The 15,299-nt window shown below is 39.6% G+C and overlaps 1 protein-coding gene across 3 annotated transcripts in view; it reads right to left on the reverse strand.

The window, feature by feature from the left end:
- ttc17 (tetratricopeptide repeat domain 17) overlaps window positions 1–13,241 on the reverse strand; it is a 37,324-nt gene extending 24,083 nt beyond the window's left edge. For 2 of the 3 annotated variants that reach the window (XR_009768169.1, XM_061670251.1), the window contains exons 1-8: window positions 13,034–13,241; window positions 11,937–12,026; window positions 10,772–10,941; window positions 6,144–6,255; window positions 3,630–3,761; window positions 1,780–1,889; window positions 1,527–1,674; window positions 1,111–1,250 (exon numbers count right to left, since the gene is read on the reverse strand). Coding sequence is in view for 2 of the 3 variants with exons in the window: in XM_061670251.1 (XP_061526235.1) it covers window positions 1,111–1,250; window positions 1,527–1,674; window positions 1,780–1,889; window positions 3,630–3,761; window positions 6,144–6,255; window positions 10,772–10,941; window positions 11,937–12,026; window positions 13,034–13,204 (1,073 nt within the window). In the remaining variant the exon portion in view is untranslated. Of the gene's footprint in view, window positions 1–1,110; window positions 1,251–1,526; window positions 1,675–1,779; window positions 1,890–3,629; window positions 3,762–5,601; window positions 5,755–6,143; window positions 6,256–10,771; window positions 10,942–11,936; window positions 12,027–13,033 lie in introns of those variants that run through there. The other variant, XM_061670252.1, reaches the window with a different exon arrangement.
- Window positions 13,242–15,299: the final 2,058 nt, after the last annotated feature.

Here is a 15,299-nt window from a genome sequence, read left to right on the forward strand (position 1 = left end):
AGCCCTATTGAGCTCACCCAAAACTTGCTTTAGCCTACCTTATGACCTGCGTCTTCAAATTTATTTAGATTTATTTTTTTTTGCCTGAAAAAAATATATGTGATGATAGCACACCTTTTGTCATTGACAAAAAAGTAAACCTCCTGAAAATCATTGAGAAATTAGCAAAGTATGGCTTAATATCAATCTCCATGCATTGCCTTTTAAGAGAACATCGACCTTCCCAACATGTCTGCCACATTGGCAGGTCAGTTCGCCGAACTGCTGCAGCGTGCTGGCGTAGAGTCATAATATCTATGGTCAGAACAGCTACACACATTTCCAGCTGTGATAACGCTAATGACCAGGTAATGCTTGATTTAAAACCCTGACACAATCTATGAAATGACAGTTGACCACACGGCGATGCTTCAATGCCTCCTCTTGAATTGCTGTAATGTGTCGGCACTGACTTCGGCAGGAGCTTGTAATGGTGCATACTGCGTAGCTATTAGCTAATAAGTTAACTAGGCACTTGGAGCTATCGCGAGCAAATAGCAAAGAGTTTTTTACTCATTGTATTCATACTGTTACAAAAGGTCTGTGCTTTACTGACAATAAACCAGACTTTTATAATGTATTGAATAAGTAGAAATAATAATAATAATAATAGTGTCATCCACCAAATGGTCTTTTCAAGGTCTATAAAGTTCAAATTTCAGAAGGGTAACTTTCCAAAATTAGATCATGGGCTCAGCCCACCCAAAGTACTCAAACCACCTCTGGTCTGAAAAAAGTGGTATCGCCGCAGCCCTAATATTAACTGTAATTATGACTTTACTAGTGTAGGTTACTGATAGACTACGACGCACTCCGACTTATTTACAAATTTAGGTTATAACAGCATTGTAGGAGTGGAACTCAGTCGTAAAACTAGTACCCTCGATAACCTTCTTTTACTTAGTAATGCATATACAGAGCTCCAAATGTATAAAGACGCACTTACTATGTAGTATGTGAAAAACGTATGTACTTACGTAAAATCATAATTTTAGATTTTAATGACTACATTTTGAATGTGTGTAAAGTTGTACTTTTTATCTATGTTAAAATGGATGTGTGTGTGCGTACCTGTGCTGGGCTTCTAGGCGCTGCTCAAGCTTTTGCTGGCAGAGCACAGCATGCTTCCTCCTCAAGGCCAACTCAAAGCCCGGCTGGGCCTGTAATGCCTGCTCATAACACAACACAGAGTGGTTGTATTCCCCAAGCATCTGGTAGGGCAGAGAATGTGGGAACATAAGATTTGTAGATCGTTGTTACCTACAGTTCTAATACACACTGAAGGATTACCACACACTGACTATATATGCTGTGTAACTGTCTAAAGGCACATGTATGAACACACCCGATTGCACTGGCAGTAAAAACAAAACTTTAACTAGTATTGCACTAACTTTTTGGTCTAAATAACATTAAGTGTGAACCTTGCTGTTTAAGCTACAAGTACTGTAGCACTAGTGTACTAATGTGGACCCTTTTTAACTCACGGCATAAATGTTTCCCAAAGTGTAGTGACTGGTAAACAGGTCTGAGGGTAGGTCCAGGGCAGCGTGGGCTAGAACAGCAGCATCTGCTGAGAAATGGGCGCGGTGCAGGATGTTGGCCATATTAACCAAGCCTACATCCTTGTGATGCCTGATAACACACAAAGAGCGAGGGAATATGAGCATATGTGGGCGCTCTCATACAAATACAATCAATTGAAGGATCCAGCAGGATCTTTGATGAGGCTAACGCTACCTAGGGGAAAAGTGTAGAGCGCGCACCACACAATCCATTGCCCTCTGAGGATCGTTCGACATACGCCAATAGAATGAAGCCATGTTGTATAGCACCCATGATGATGTATTCTGGAAGACACAAACACACGATTATTCTTTTGTTGGCTTACTGTTCTGACATCTCTGGACTTCGCACTGATAGCTGAACTGGCAAGACTATTTTAATATGTAGTAACAAACAAGTCGCAAGGATAGCAGTAGATTTTGGTTTAAAGTCCACATATAAACCTCTATTATTACTGAGCAACCTCTTGAGATGTGTAATCTCTTTTTAAAAGGGGTCTAATATACAATTACAATGTTTGTTTGATATGATGTTTGACAAAAATCTGTTGCTAGATTTCCAACAATTAACTGATTATAACATACACTATATTGCCATGAGTATTTGCTCACCTGCCTTGACTCACACATGATTTGTGAGTGATATCCCAGTCTAACACCCTTTGCAGCTGTAACAGCTTCAACTCTTGCGGGAAGGCTTTCAACAAGGTTTAGGAGTTAGTTTCTGGGAATTTTCGCCGATTCTTCCAGGAGCGCATTTGTGAGGTCCCACACTGACATTGGGCAAGAAGGCCTGGCTCACTGTCCACTCAAAATCAACCCAAAGGTGTTCTATCAGGTTGAGGTCAGGACTCTGTGCAGGTCAGTCAATGTCATGCATATCAAATTTTCTCATATCTTTATGGACCTTACTTTGTGCACTGGTGCACAGACATGTTGGAACAGGAAGGGGTGATCCCTAAACTTGATTGTTTGATTGTGTTGACTGTGTTCTTCCATCAGTCTTGTTTGGTGCTGCTACAAAAAACGACAAACTCCGACTGCAACGGACAATCAAAACTGCTGAAAGGATTGTCAGTACCCCCCTACCCACCCTTGAGTACTTGCACGCTGCCAGAACTAAGACAAGAGCGTGCAAAATCCTCTCGGACCCGCCACATCCCGGTCACCAGCTCTTCCAGCTCCTTCCCTCAGGTAGGCGCTACCGATCAATGCAAATTAGAACTAGCAGACATTCCAACAGCTTCTTCCCTCTTGCGATCAACTTCTTAAACACCTAACCTACAATTCCATTCCAACATGCTGGCAATTTTTTGACTTGAGTTCGTTGTCACATTTCTGTTGGGCCAATTATATATTACTTGTGCACTCACTGTAGTAGTCTCGCCACGTTGCACTATTTGTTGTTGACCAATACTGGCCACTCATGCCCGAGTAGGATCTGCTCCATTTGCACACTGATTGAGGAGTATCAACATTGTCCCAGATTATCGCACTACTCGTCACTTTAAACCGCTTACACTCCTTGAAGTCTCGGCGCCCTTTGCACAATGGTCATTGCACCGGACTATTGCAATATTAGTCATTCGAACTGCTCTAAATGCTAGAGGACTGTGCATCTTTTTGCAAAATTGTCCCAAAAAAAATAAAAAAAATAAAAAAAATAATAATGTACCGGCATTCCCAGATAACTATCAACCTTTTATTGCTAAGTGACTGTTTTTAAGAATGGAGAGAAGAGAGAATCAATTAAGAATGGGATGTCACTTAAATTCAAGCGAATACTTTTGGCAAAATAGTGTATGTAAACTGGCATTGACGAAATAAAAGAAATGTAAACTTTTTTCTTGGAATGATTGCACTTGGCACACTGCATCAGTAGCATTTCAACAAAACATAACGCCTGCAAGTATCATCCTTGAAAAAAATATATATAATTATAAATACATTAACACAAAGAGCTAAAATGTAAGTGTCAGAAGTTTTTCACATTACATGCCTGTGTCCAAAATGTAAAGAGCTTACCCTCGGTAATGCCTGATGGATGCGATGGCCCACCACGTCTATACTGTGACCCAGTTTATGTGACAAAGAGCTAAAAATCGGGTCCTCCTTTGAAAGTAATGGGGAGGTGAGGTTCGCCCTCTCTTGCACACCCTACAATAAACCAGTAAGAATACAGTCATGTTATGCGTTACGGTTACTTTATTATTTCATATGACAGAAAATCTGCTCACACTCATAGTACGTAGGTTGCATATGCCAAATGATTCTTGCACTGAGTACTACTAAAAAAAAAAAACATTCAAATGCACTGACATGCAGGCCGAGTAGAAAACAAATGACAACAACATACTTACTTGCCTATTTCCAAAAATGTGTCTGTTAGCAAGACGTGCTGAATTTGGTAATGCCACAATTTGGCTAATTTGGTAACGTGAGAGAGTAATTCAGTAGCTTGGTGATCAAGTACTGCCTCCGAAAGTAAAAATAAAATTGAACTGTTATGGAGGCTCGATCTTTTCTTCACATACTGGGCTGGTAGTAGCCCTTGCGTCGTCCAAACACCCTTGCTGCCCCTCGGTCATCCTGGTAGTGGTACGGGTACTGGCCCAGTCATACAGAAAAGCAGGGTTAACACTGGTTCAGCTACATGAGACAGAACCTCCAATCCAAAAGAGAGTAAGTTGTTAAACATGCTGTAATTCTCTATCCTTATTGTATTTTGATGGAGAGATTTTATCAAGACACCTGAGAACTGTTTAGTATTGGGGTGGAGGGGGTGCATAATGTCTCTTTTGAAAACTCAAACTCTGCAACAGCTGCTCTCACAGGGCTCTAGACAAAATTTTTGAACTGGTGGGCCCAACCTTTTTCTCCTGGGTGCACCAACTTTTTGACTGCATGACATTTAACACAGCAGTTTTACAGGCTCACTTATATTTAGTAAAAGTCAATAATTAATTTAATTTAATTTATTTAAAAAAAATAAATAGCTGCCTGCCTTTTCAGGGAATATTGACTGGGAAATGATTAACTGACAATCTGATCAATATAGAGGTCTTTATTTGTAGCACAAGAGACGGGTAACTTACGGAAAAGTGTTGGTGCTAAAGTTCTACATGTCACAGTGCTGGTTAGGACTTTTGGACGAATTAATTTTTGGACGAATTAGGTCTTAACTTACTTAGGTTACTTACTAGGTCTTAACTTACTTACTTACTTAACATTCTTCAGGGAGTTGTCAATCGTTCTTTTCATTTTATCACCCACAGCTATTTCCACAAGGCCACTCACCCAGGCCTGTCATGATAACACATTTTTAGGATGATATATCTTCCCAGAAACCATCACGATAAACGATATCATTTATGTTGTTTTTTTATGCTGCTGATATACTGCAATGTTATTCAAGCATAATAATTCAAGTAGATACTTTTTAAGAGCAGTAACTTAATTTTAAAGAATAATGAACATTGGCATTGAACTGTGGAACAATTAAAATAGACAAAACAGACTCAGGCTTTGTTCACAAAAATTGCAGTTAAACAAATGTTAAATATTGGCACAGAAGTATAAAGAGTCACTAATACCTTAACAGGCAATATACTGTTACAAGTTTCCAGTTGGTGAAGAAAAAAAGCAAAACAACAAAATGAATTTGATAACAATAAAAAGAAAATAACACAAGCAGATCAAGGCAACCTGTTTTACATCAAGATTCTGCCTATCAAAAGACTGCAGGATTTCTTTAAACGCTTGTTTCTCAACACGTGGAATAGTAACACTATATGTGAGGCTGCGCCATATACGCTGTCACGGTTTTGCATTGTTGGGCAAAGGCTTCCTTAAATTGCAAGCTGTCAAGAAGTGGAGGGCCCCCAATGTCCCGCTGTGTTTTGTTGTTCACAGCTGAAAAAATTGAGTGAGATGTTTGTGCTTTATATTGAGTGTCACTTTCAGGTTTGTAGACATTCTTAATAAAAATTCGACATACCAGCTCATTAATGTTAGCGGACTCCCTCCTTCATCTGGCTTCAACCCAAAATATTTGGAACTAATTTCATTCATGCCACTCCACTTTTTGTAATAGTACAGATACAGACTAACAGTTAGAAAATTCTCTCTTTCTTTCTTTCTGTCTGCTTCAAAGCTGCTGTGCACAAGGTCCGTGTGTGCGTGCATGCGTGCGCGTGTGTCTCACCCAATCAGAGGAGGGTCCTGCCCTTCACTCTCTGATTGGTTTTGATGTGTGAATGTTGTTGAACCAAAGGGAGACTTTTAGAGTTGTGGAAACTTTTTTTCCACTCAAACGGCCGCTCGCCTGCACTGGTGCCACCTCTTTTTTTACCTCGTCGTACAGTTGAGAAATTAGGTTGCATGTGCGACCAAAATGGTCATACTTTAGAGCCATGTCTCAGGTTGAGCAAATTGGATTGCAGCAGTCTCTATGTACCACCGTACAAATGTAGATTTTGTTTCACATCACATACATTTGAAAATTATGTGCAACTGATGATAAGCTGACCATCTACTCACCCTGAGATGCTGGAACGCATGGATACTATAGGGTAGTTGTAACACTCTTGCACAGTCTGGCTTTTCTAGATCTGGAGGGAGACCCGAGAGTAAATCCACATAGTCTTCGGGGCTACACAAAAGAGGGTTGAGAGGTACAATTCATTAAGATCAATAGTAAATAGTAAAATCAATAGTAAAGTTCACTTGCACTAACAATTTTCGTCAAAGCAAGGGAAGAGAACAAATTAATTAAGAATAACACTCACTACATCTACAGCATGATGCAGAGAAACACAGTAACACAGTTGAAATCAGATGTTTATATACACATTAAAATATACTTATTTTTCTCAAAGTCTCCACATGACATAAGACTAAACCTCTTCTGTTATATGTCAATAAGGATTACCAAAATTATTTCTATCTTCTAATTGCCAGAATAATAAGAGGAGTTGATGTATTTATGCAATTTTTCATTTATTTTGTCAAAGTCAGAAGTCTACATACTATTTGTAAGCTTTACTATGCCTTTAAACAATTTGGGGAAACCCAGAGGATGTAATTTCTCTGGAAGCGTCTGATGTTTTGACAACATTTAAGTTAAAGATCAGTTAATCAGGGACATCTGAAACACACTGTTTCTTTGTGTAACATCATGGGAAAGTCAAAAGACATCAGCCAAGATATCAGGATGAGAATTGTGGACGTGCACAAGTATGGTTTCATCTTTGGGTGCGATTCCCAGATGCCACGTTCATCTGTTCAAACAATTATACACAGGAATAAACACCACTTCATTCCCCAATTGCAATAAAGTTGGGAGGTTGCGTAAAACGTAAATAAAAACAGAACACAATAATTTGCGAAGCCTTTTTACAGTCAGTCTTAGAACGGCAAGGTCAATTCCTATGTTTTTGTTGTCTATTATAGACATTTGGGTTTCAAATCAAAAGATGAATATGATACCAAGTTAAGAATTCCAGCTTTTATTTCATGGTATTTACATCTAGATGTGTGAAACAACTCGGGACAGAGCACATTTGGTTTATAGCCACCCACTTTTCAGGTGAGCAAAAGTATTGGAACGTAACTGACGGGTGTTTCTAGTTGCTTAGGTGTTACTTTTTAGATTGATTGCTTAAACAGATAGTACTTGTTTTTGGCTTTGGGTTTCACCTGTGAAAACTGCATTTGCTGTTCAGCAAACATGAAAACCAGAGAGGTGTCTATGGGAGAAAAGCAAACCATTTTGAAACAGAGAAGAGGGAAAATCGATCGTAGCTATTGCACAAACATAAGGCATAGCCAATACAACAATTTGGAATGTCCTGACAAAGAAAGAAGAACTAGTGTACTGAGCAACAGACATCGATCAGGTCGGCCAAGGGCATCAACAACAGTTGATGACAGAAACATTGTGAGAGCTGTGAAGAAACAACCAAAGACAGCAGTCAGTGACATCACTCCTAAACTCCACAGGGCAGGGGTGAAGGTATGACAATCCACTGTACGAAGACGACTTCGAGAGAAGAAATATACAGGTCATACCACAAGATGCAAACCCCTCATCAGCAAAAAGAATCGGAAGGCCAGATTGGATTTTGCAAAGTTCAGACATGAGCCACAAAAGTTTTGGAACAAAGTTTTAATGGACTGATGAGACCAGACCAAATGTTGCAGATACTCCTCAATCAGTGTGCAAATGGAGCAGATGCTATTCTGGCATGAGTGGCCAGTATTGGTCAACAACAGATTTGCAAATAGTGCAGCGTGGCGAGACAACTACAGTGAGTGCACGAGTAATGTATAATTGGCCCCACAGAAATGTGACAACGAACTCATGTCAAAAAATTGCCAGCATGTTGTAATGGAATTGTAGGTTAGGTGTTTAAGAAATTGATCGCAAGAGGGAAGAAGCTGTTGGAATGTCTGCTAGTTCTAGTTTGCATTAATCGGTAGCACCTACCTGAGGGAAGGAGCTGCAAGAGCCGGTGACCGGGGTGCGGAGGGTCCGAGAGGATTTTGCACGCTCTTGTCTTAGTTCTGGCAGCGTGGAAGTCCTCAAGGGTGGGTAGGGGGGTACCGACAATCCTTTCAGCAGTTTTGATTGTCTGTTGCAGTCGGAGTTTGTCCTTTTTTGTAGCAGCACCAAACCAGACTGTGATGGACGAACACAGGACTGATTCGATGATCGCTGTGTAGAACTGCCTCAGCAGCTCCTGTGGCAGGCCGTACTTTCTCAGAAGCCGCAGGAAGTACATCATCTGCTGGGCCTTTTTGAGGACGGAGTTGAACTAATCGGGAGAAGCTTCATCATGCAACATGACAATGACCCAAAACACACTGCCAACACAATAAAGGACTTCAAGGAGAAAAAGTGGAAGGTCTTAGACTAGCCAAGTCAAGCACCAGACTTTAACCCAATAGAGCATGCATTTACCACCTGAAGAGAAGACTGATGTGAGAAACCCTGAGAAACAAAGAACTGAAAGAGGCTGCAGTGAAGGCCTGGAAAAGCATTTCAAATGAAGAATGCAACAGTCAGGTGAAGTCAATGGGTCGCAGGCTTGATGCAGTTATTGTAAGAAAGGGTTATGGCACCAAATATACAATTTTATTCACTTTCAGTTCATTTGTCTGTTCCAATACATTTACTCACTTGAAAAATGGGTGGGTTCAAACAAAAGGTGCTCTGTCCTGAGTTGTTTATCATATCTAGATGTAAATACCATGAAATAAAATCTGGAATTCTGAACTTTTTTATCTGAGACCCAAATGTCTTCAGTGTACAACAAAAACAAAGGAATTGACCTTGCCGTTCCAATACCTTTGAAGCGGACTGTACCTCTTTTCGAGGTACAACTGTGTGGGCGGTAACGTGTGCGGAGCAGCAATCCTCTCGTCCCTGTTTTTATTGCTTTTATTTATCCTTCTCTCATTTCTTTTAGCGTTTGTTTAAGTTAACTTGCTCGTGACCCAGCGATGTGGTTTGAACCTTTATCCACTTGATTATAAATGAGCGTCGTAATGCGGCTTTCTCTCTGCCGCATTCCTTCCTTATCTGGCTACGGACATCGATCGCCAGTGACATAAAGCTGAGGTCCGGGGATGTGACATGAAAAACATTATCGACATGGGGAAAAGACTTGAAGAAGCTTCGGACGACTGGCGAATACATCCTGCACGTCGTGTTGTCAGGTGACAGCCTGGCACACTGAGCGATTGGATATGTGGAAGTGCGTTTCAGGGTTGCTCCTTATATTCGCAATCATGACACTCACTTGTTTTCAATTAGCCTGTTCACCTGTGGAATGTTCTAAACAGGTGTTTTTTTTTAACATTCCTCAATTTTCCCAATCTTTTGTTGCGTCGTTGCCTGGCAATCATGACACTCACTTGTTTTCAATTAGCCTGTTCACCTGTGGAATGTTCTAAACAGGTGTTTTTTTTTAACATTCCTCAATTTTCCCAATCTTTTGTTGCGTCGTTGCCTGCTTTTTAGGAACTTAAATTCAAAATGAGAGAATATTTGAAACAAAACAACAACATTCATTAGTGTGAATATTAAATACCTTTGTAGTGTATTCAATTGGATATCGGTTAAAAAGGATATGCAAATATTTGTATTCCATTTTTACTTACTACGTTTTAAACTAGGCTTTACACGATAAGGATTTTCGGGGCCTATCACCGAGTTTAAAAAAACAAAAACCATATCACTGATCCGATCACAAGATGGAGCAATGTTTCTATTTAAATGACTAGATACTTGTGTACTGTATACTGAGTATCTTTAAAAGTATTCTCTATTCAGGTCAGGTATTCTAACCAGGTCAAACCAAAATTACGGCAGAAGTAATGGGTGCGAACTTAGTATAATTAAATTACTTTATTGTAATTAAATTACTTCACACGCACAGAAACTTTAGAGCATAATTTGACATAACACAGGGATGCTTACGTACAGCCGTTAGTGCAAGCACTAGTTTGCTAGGCTACATCACATTTTGTTGCCTGCTTGCGAGCGGTATCGTATTAGAAGTACATGAGCATACCTCAAGCAATCCTTGAATTAGTCCTCTCCCGAGCACCGGTGACCACGAGCACACGTTTTTCCCCATTTTGTTCTTATAATACACACGACGCGAGCCATTGTTTTTGTCGTCGCCATGGTAACAAGTGTATCCGGTCACATTTGAGTTGACAAGATAAAGCCCAGTGATCGTAAAAGATGGGATGCGGTGGTATCGGAATACAAGATTTTTTTGCAGTAGTCTGACATATTGCAATCGTGAAAGACCAAATTTGTCTTGTAGTCTGATCCAGGCATTATGTGTTGTCTGTCTCAGACGTTTTTTTTAAAATAACTTTATTGGTTGTCATACATTTACAGTATTACTGCAAAAGACACGAGTCAAGGGAAAATAAACTAGCTTTTGGATTCAAATATACTGTACACGATGGCGACGCGGAGTAAATGTCTTTTGCGGATCGGGGAATTATGACATTAAAGCCGATGAGCATAAAATGCTAATTATCGTCTGATACCGATCAAGCCGATCAGATCGGTGTAAAGTCTATTTTAAACAACATCCCAACTTCATTGGAACTGGGTTTTGTACTCTTTTTTTTTAAATTAGACTTACCGGATGTCTTTACTTTCTAAGGAGATGTAAGTGCCATCATACAGGTCGAGGTCACCAAGAGGTACTTTGGCCATAATGCAATCAGCATCTTCTTTGTAGTGTCGCTGCTCCAGCCCGGTGTCCCTGTCCTCATTTTCCTCAATGTGAATTTTCTGTGCCACTAGCAGCTTCTGCTCAAAATTCATAGAAGGGTCAAAGGCAACTTTAGGGTTCAAGAGATAAGAGTTGTTAATGAAGCTAAATACAATCACCCCTTAATGGATAGAAAGCGAGCCCCGAGTAATTGAAACCCCCCAGAATTATTTGTCTCGAAGAATAGTTTAAACCATAAATATACCACAACATATGATACCAAAACAGTTTATTATTTCAAACTTGTCTTGCAAATAAAAAATAATGTCTTAAAGATTATTTGATTTGAAAAAAAAACAAAAAAAATGCACCCATGTGGCCAAAACTATGCTAACTTCCACCAACAACCTAGGCTAATCTTTGCTCCTCCTTGGCTTTCAAAGCTTGCCTGTCATCCATACATAGATTTTCTGTACTGCTTATCCTCACTATGGTCGCGGGCATGCTGGAGCCTATCCCAGCCATCTTCGGGCGAGCTGCAGGGTACACCCTGAACTGGTCGCCAGCCAATCGCAGGGCACATATAAACAAACAACCATTCACACTCACATTCACACCTACGGGCAATTTAGTCCTCAATCAACCTACCACGCATGTTTTTGGGATGTGGGAGGAAACCGGAGTACCCGGAGAAAACCCATGCAGGCATGGGGAGAACATGCAAACTCCACACAGGCAGGGCCGAGATTTGAACCCTCAGAACTGCGAGGCAGATGTGCTACCCAGTCGTTCACCGTGCCACCTCACTCGAGACTTATCAAGTCAAACTATTTCTTTGAGACCAATATCTGTTTAGAAAGGGCTTTATCACCATCTTAGACCATTGATAAAAAAAATAAAATAAATAAAAACATAAGGTGATTTTGCGGCAAATAATGAAGGCTAGGTAAAAAAATGCAAATATGACTTTGCAAATAGCGAACCGCAGAAAGGTGGGGGATTACTGCAGAGACTTTACACTGCTCAGATCATTTAATACACAATTACAATTTTTAGTGACAGTGTTAGTCGAAGACGGTCAAAACTCGCTCACCTCCAGTTTCTTGAGGTAGTTAACGCGAGACTCTTGCCTCATGAAGATCACCACGTCATGCGGATGCTTGAGATTCAAAGGTGAATCAACCTGGAACACGTTTAGTACAGGGAAAGTATTCATACAGCAAACTTGAAGAAAAATAGTATACACTGTTATAGCACGTGAAACTTCTTTTAAATCAACTCTCCAACCTAGACGACCCAACGAGTTGTCAGGTAAAACAAAATGCAGCCGTAACTTCATTAAGCATTAACTTACAGTGATAAGGGACCCTGACAGGGCCCCCGGTGTGTTTTGGTCTTCTTGACCTCGCTGATATACAAAACCAATGATTCCCAAACAGTGTGCCGGAGCACATTAGTGTGCCGTGGGAAATAAAATTTTACTTAATTGCTCCAAAAAAAAAAGGTTTCCAAGAAATAATGTATCTTTATTCATGCCAGTGAGGCATAGTGACAGACAGAAGAGCATTTATTTTTTCCATTAGATGGCATTAAGTACAACCCCAATTCCAATGAAGTTGGGACGTTGTGTTAAACGCATTCCTCAACTTTGTGTCTTTTTTGCCACCTGTCCCAACTTTTTGGGAACGTGTTGCAGCTATAAAATTCTCAGTTAATGATTATTTGCTAAAAACAATCAAGTTTATCAGTTTGAACATTAAATATATTGTGTTTGTAGTGTATTCAATTAAATATAGGTTGAACATGATTTGCAAATCATTGTATTCTGTTTTTATTTATGTTTAACACAACGTCCCAACTTCATTGGAATTGGGGTTGTACATACAGTAATTAACGTATGCACTTTTTGTGAAATTTTTGTTTGTTGGTGTGCCGTGAGATTTTTCAATTGGAAAATATGTGCCTTGGCTCCATAAAGGTTGGAAATCACCGTACTAAACTCTGCGTTTTACTAGAGATCGTTGGGGGGGGTGTACTACAGAAAATTTTACTTAACAAAGGCGGGCAAACAAATGTAACATAGTTCAAGTAATCCACCAAAACTACATTATCAAAATACGAAACTATACGTTACTGATAATGCTAACAGAATAGCTTTTGAAGCTATATAGGCTCAATGAGCTGTCATACCTGCTGTTGTATTTTTCCATCCTCTGTGACAACCCAGTGGGTCGTAGCTCCTCCGGAGTCCACAATGAGTATGCAGAGCAGGAGGATAAGCTTCCCCTCAAAAAACGCTTTTCGCGAAGAGTTTCCTCGACAGCGCAAGGAGTCAGGACAGATTTTCCCCATGTCCGCCATTTTTTCTGTCTCTTTACCGCTGTGGCAACAGCCGCGCGCCCTCCAACCACACCGCGGCGCTCAACTCAACTGCAGGTCAAGGGACAAAACCATCATGTGACGTAATACGTCTCATGACACCTTGTGGTCTGAATCATACGTCAACGTCGACGCCGTATTGGACGTGGCACAGTGAAGCCAGCGGAGATCTGCCTTATTTAGTTGCCTGATCTCATGGCATTCAAATTTAACAATAACTTTTGATTGTATTTGGCTCTTGTAGAATAATTCTGGAAACACAATTTAAATGCATAATACTGTGAATTACTGCAGTAAAACCAGCTTCCAAACAATTAAGTTTTTCCTACTTAACTAAATCGCCCCTAAAGAAATAAAGTGATACTTAAGAGTTTAATTCGTATGGTGATAAATGTATCAATTTAATTATCCTCATTTGAATTAATTGAAATGCCATTAATATTATCCAGCCTCACAAAAACAAATTCTCACATTTTTTGTTACTTGTTTTCTTCTTTTTTTTCCCTTTTGCCTTGTCCTGTTAATTTTTTTTTTCTTTCCATCCCTTGATTAAAAAACAGGACATTATTTCAAATCCAGTATATGCGCAGCATAGCTCTGCATGCGGCAAAACAGGTCGAAGCACTTCTGGCTCTGATAAATGGTGGAAACCTGTAGCATTTGTTTAACAACAGATGTCACCACAGAGCCAACAAAGATGACGATATTCGATGTTTAGGCTTTGTTCATGTTTATGTATATCATCTCGTATTTGTATAAAATTATATACCAGCATTCTATGATAATGATAATATGAATGATAATATACCAGCATATTATCATTCTTTTGTCCGAAGGTACCAGCGATAGAGAAAACAAAACTTTAGCAAGCTCGGCTTTAAACCATCGTGTCATCAAACCGTAGTTATGGTCGTTTGCGCAGAATACAGAGGAAGTCTGCAAACCTGTCATCGGACATTCCACAGTGGATTGACGGTCCAGAAAATGCAAAACCATAAACATTTTATGATTCAGTTACTGGTTTGGTCTGTCACTTGTCAGATAATAGGCAAAAATGTGGATTCTTTTTTTTTCCAAACTAAAAACAAATGTTTGCAAATGTCTTATTTTTATCAGACTAAATGACAATATGTCTGCTCTTATGGAGGACTAGAGAAATCTGAGAATATTTATTGTTGAAATTGTTACAACTCTAAAAACATAATAAAACTTAATGAAAGAGAATGTAAAGAAATAAACTGCCCACTTGTTAGTGTTACAGTACCTTAATTGCAGGCATGGGGAGAACATGCAAACTCCACACAGATGGGGCCAGGATTTTAACCCCAGTCCCCAGAACTCTGAGGCAGAAGTGCTGACCAGTCGCCCACTGTCCCGCTTTCATCATAATCAGTTAAATGTAAATGTTAGTGCCCTTTATTGAAAAAACATTTCAGGATTTTGTTATTGTAGACACAATAATATTGTGTAGATAGTATACAGTGGAGGAAAAAATTATTTGATCCCTCACAGATTTTGTAAGTTTATTCACTGACAAAGACATGAACGGTCTCTAATTTTAAAGGTAGGTGTACTTTAACAGGGAGAGAAATAATTTCAAAAAGAAAATCAAATAGAACAAAAGATTTAAATTATTTTTCAATTCATTGAGGGAAATAAGTTTTTGACTCCCTATCAAAACAATACATGGTACTTGGTGGAGAACCCCATGATGGCCAGTACAGATCTAAGATATTTCTTGTAGTTGATCACCAGGTTTGCACATATGAACAGGAATTTTGGACCACTCCTCTTTGCAGATCCTCTCCAAATCCTTAAGACTTCAAGGCTGCGCCTTAGCAACTCGAAGCTCTTCCTCCAAATACGGTGAGTCAAACTGATTCCAAACAGCTCGATTTTTGTCTCATGTGACCACATCACCTTCTCCCAATCGTTCTCTGAATCCAGTGTTGTACTTGAACGAGTTCAATGAACGAAAATTCACAAACTAGTTCATATTTTGGGTGAATGTGAATTGAACTTAGTTCATTTCCGCCTGATGAATGTTATTGAGAATGCGGTCATTCTGGTGCATGTG

This window comes from Phycodurus eques, chromosome 2 (genome assembly GCF_024500275.1).
Source record: "Phycodurus eques isolate BA_2022a chromosome 2, UOR_Pequ_1.1, whole genome shotgun sequence".
NCBI classification, from domain to species: domain Eukaryota; kingdom Metazoa; phylum Chordata; class Actinopteri; order Syngnathiformes; family Syngnathidae; genus Phycodurus; species Phycodurus eques.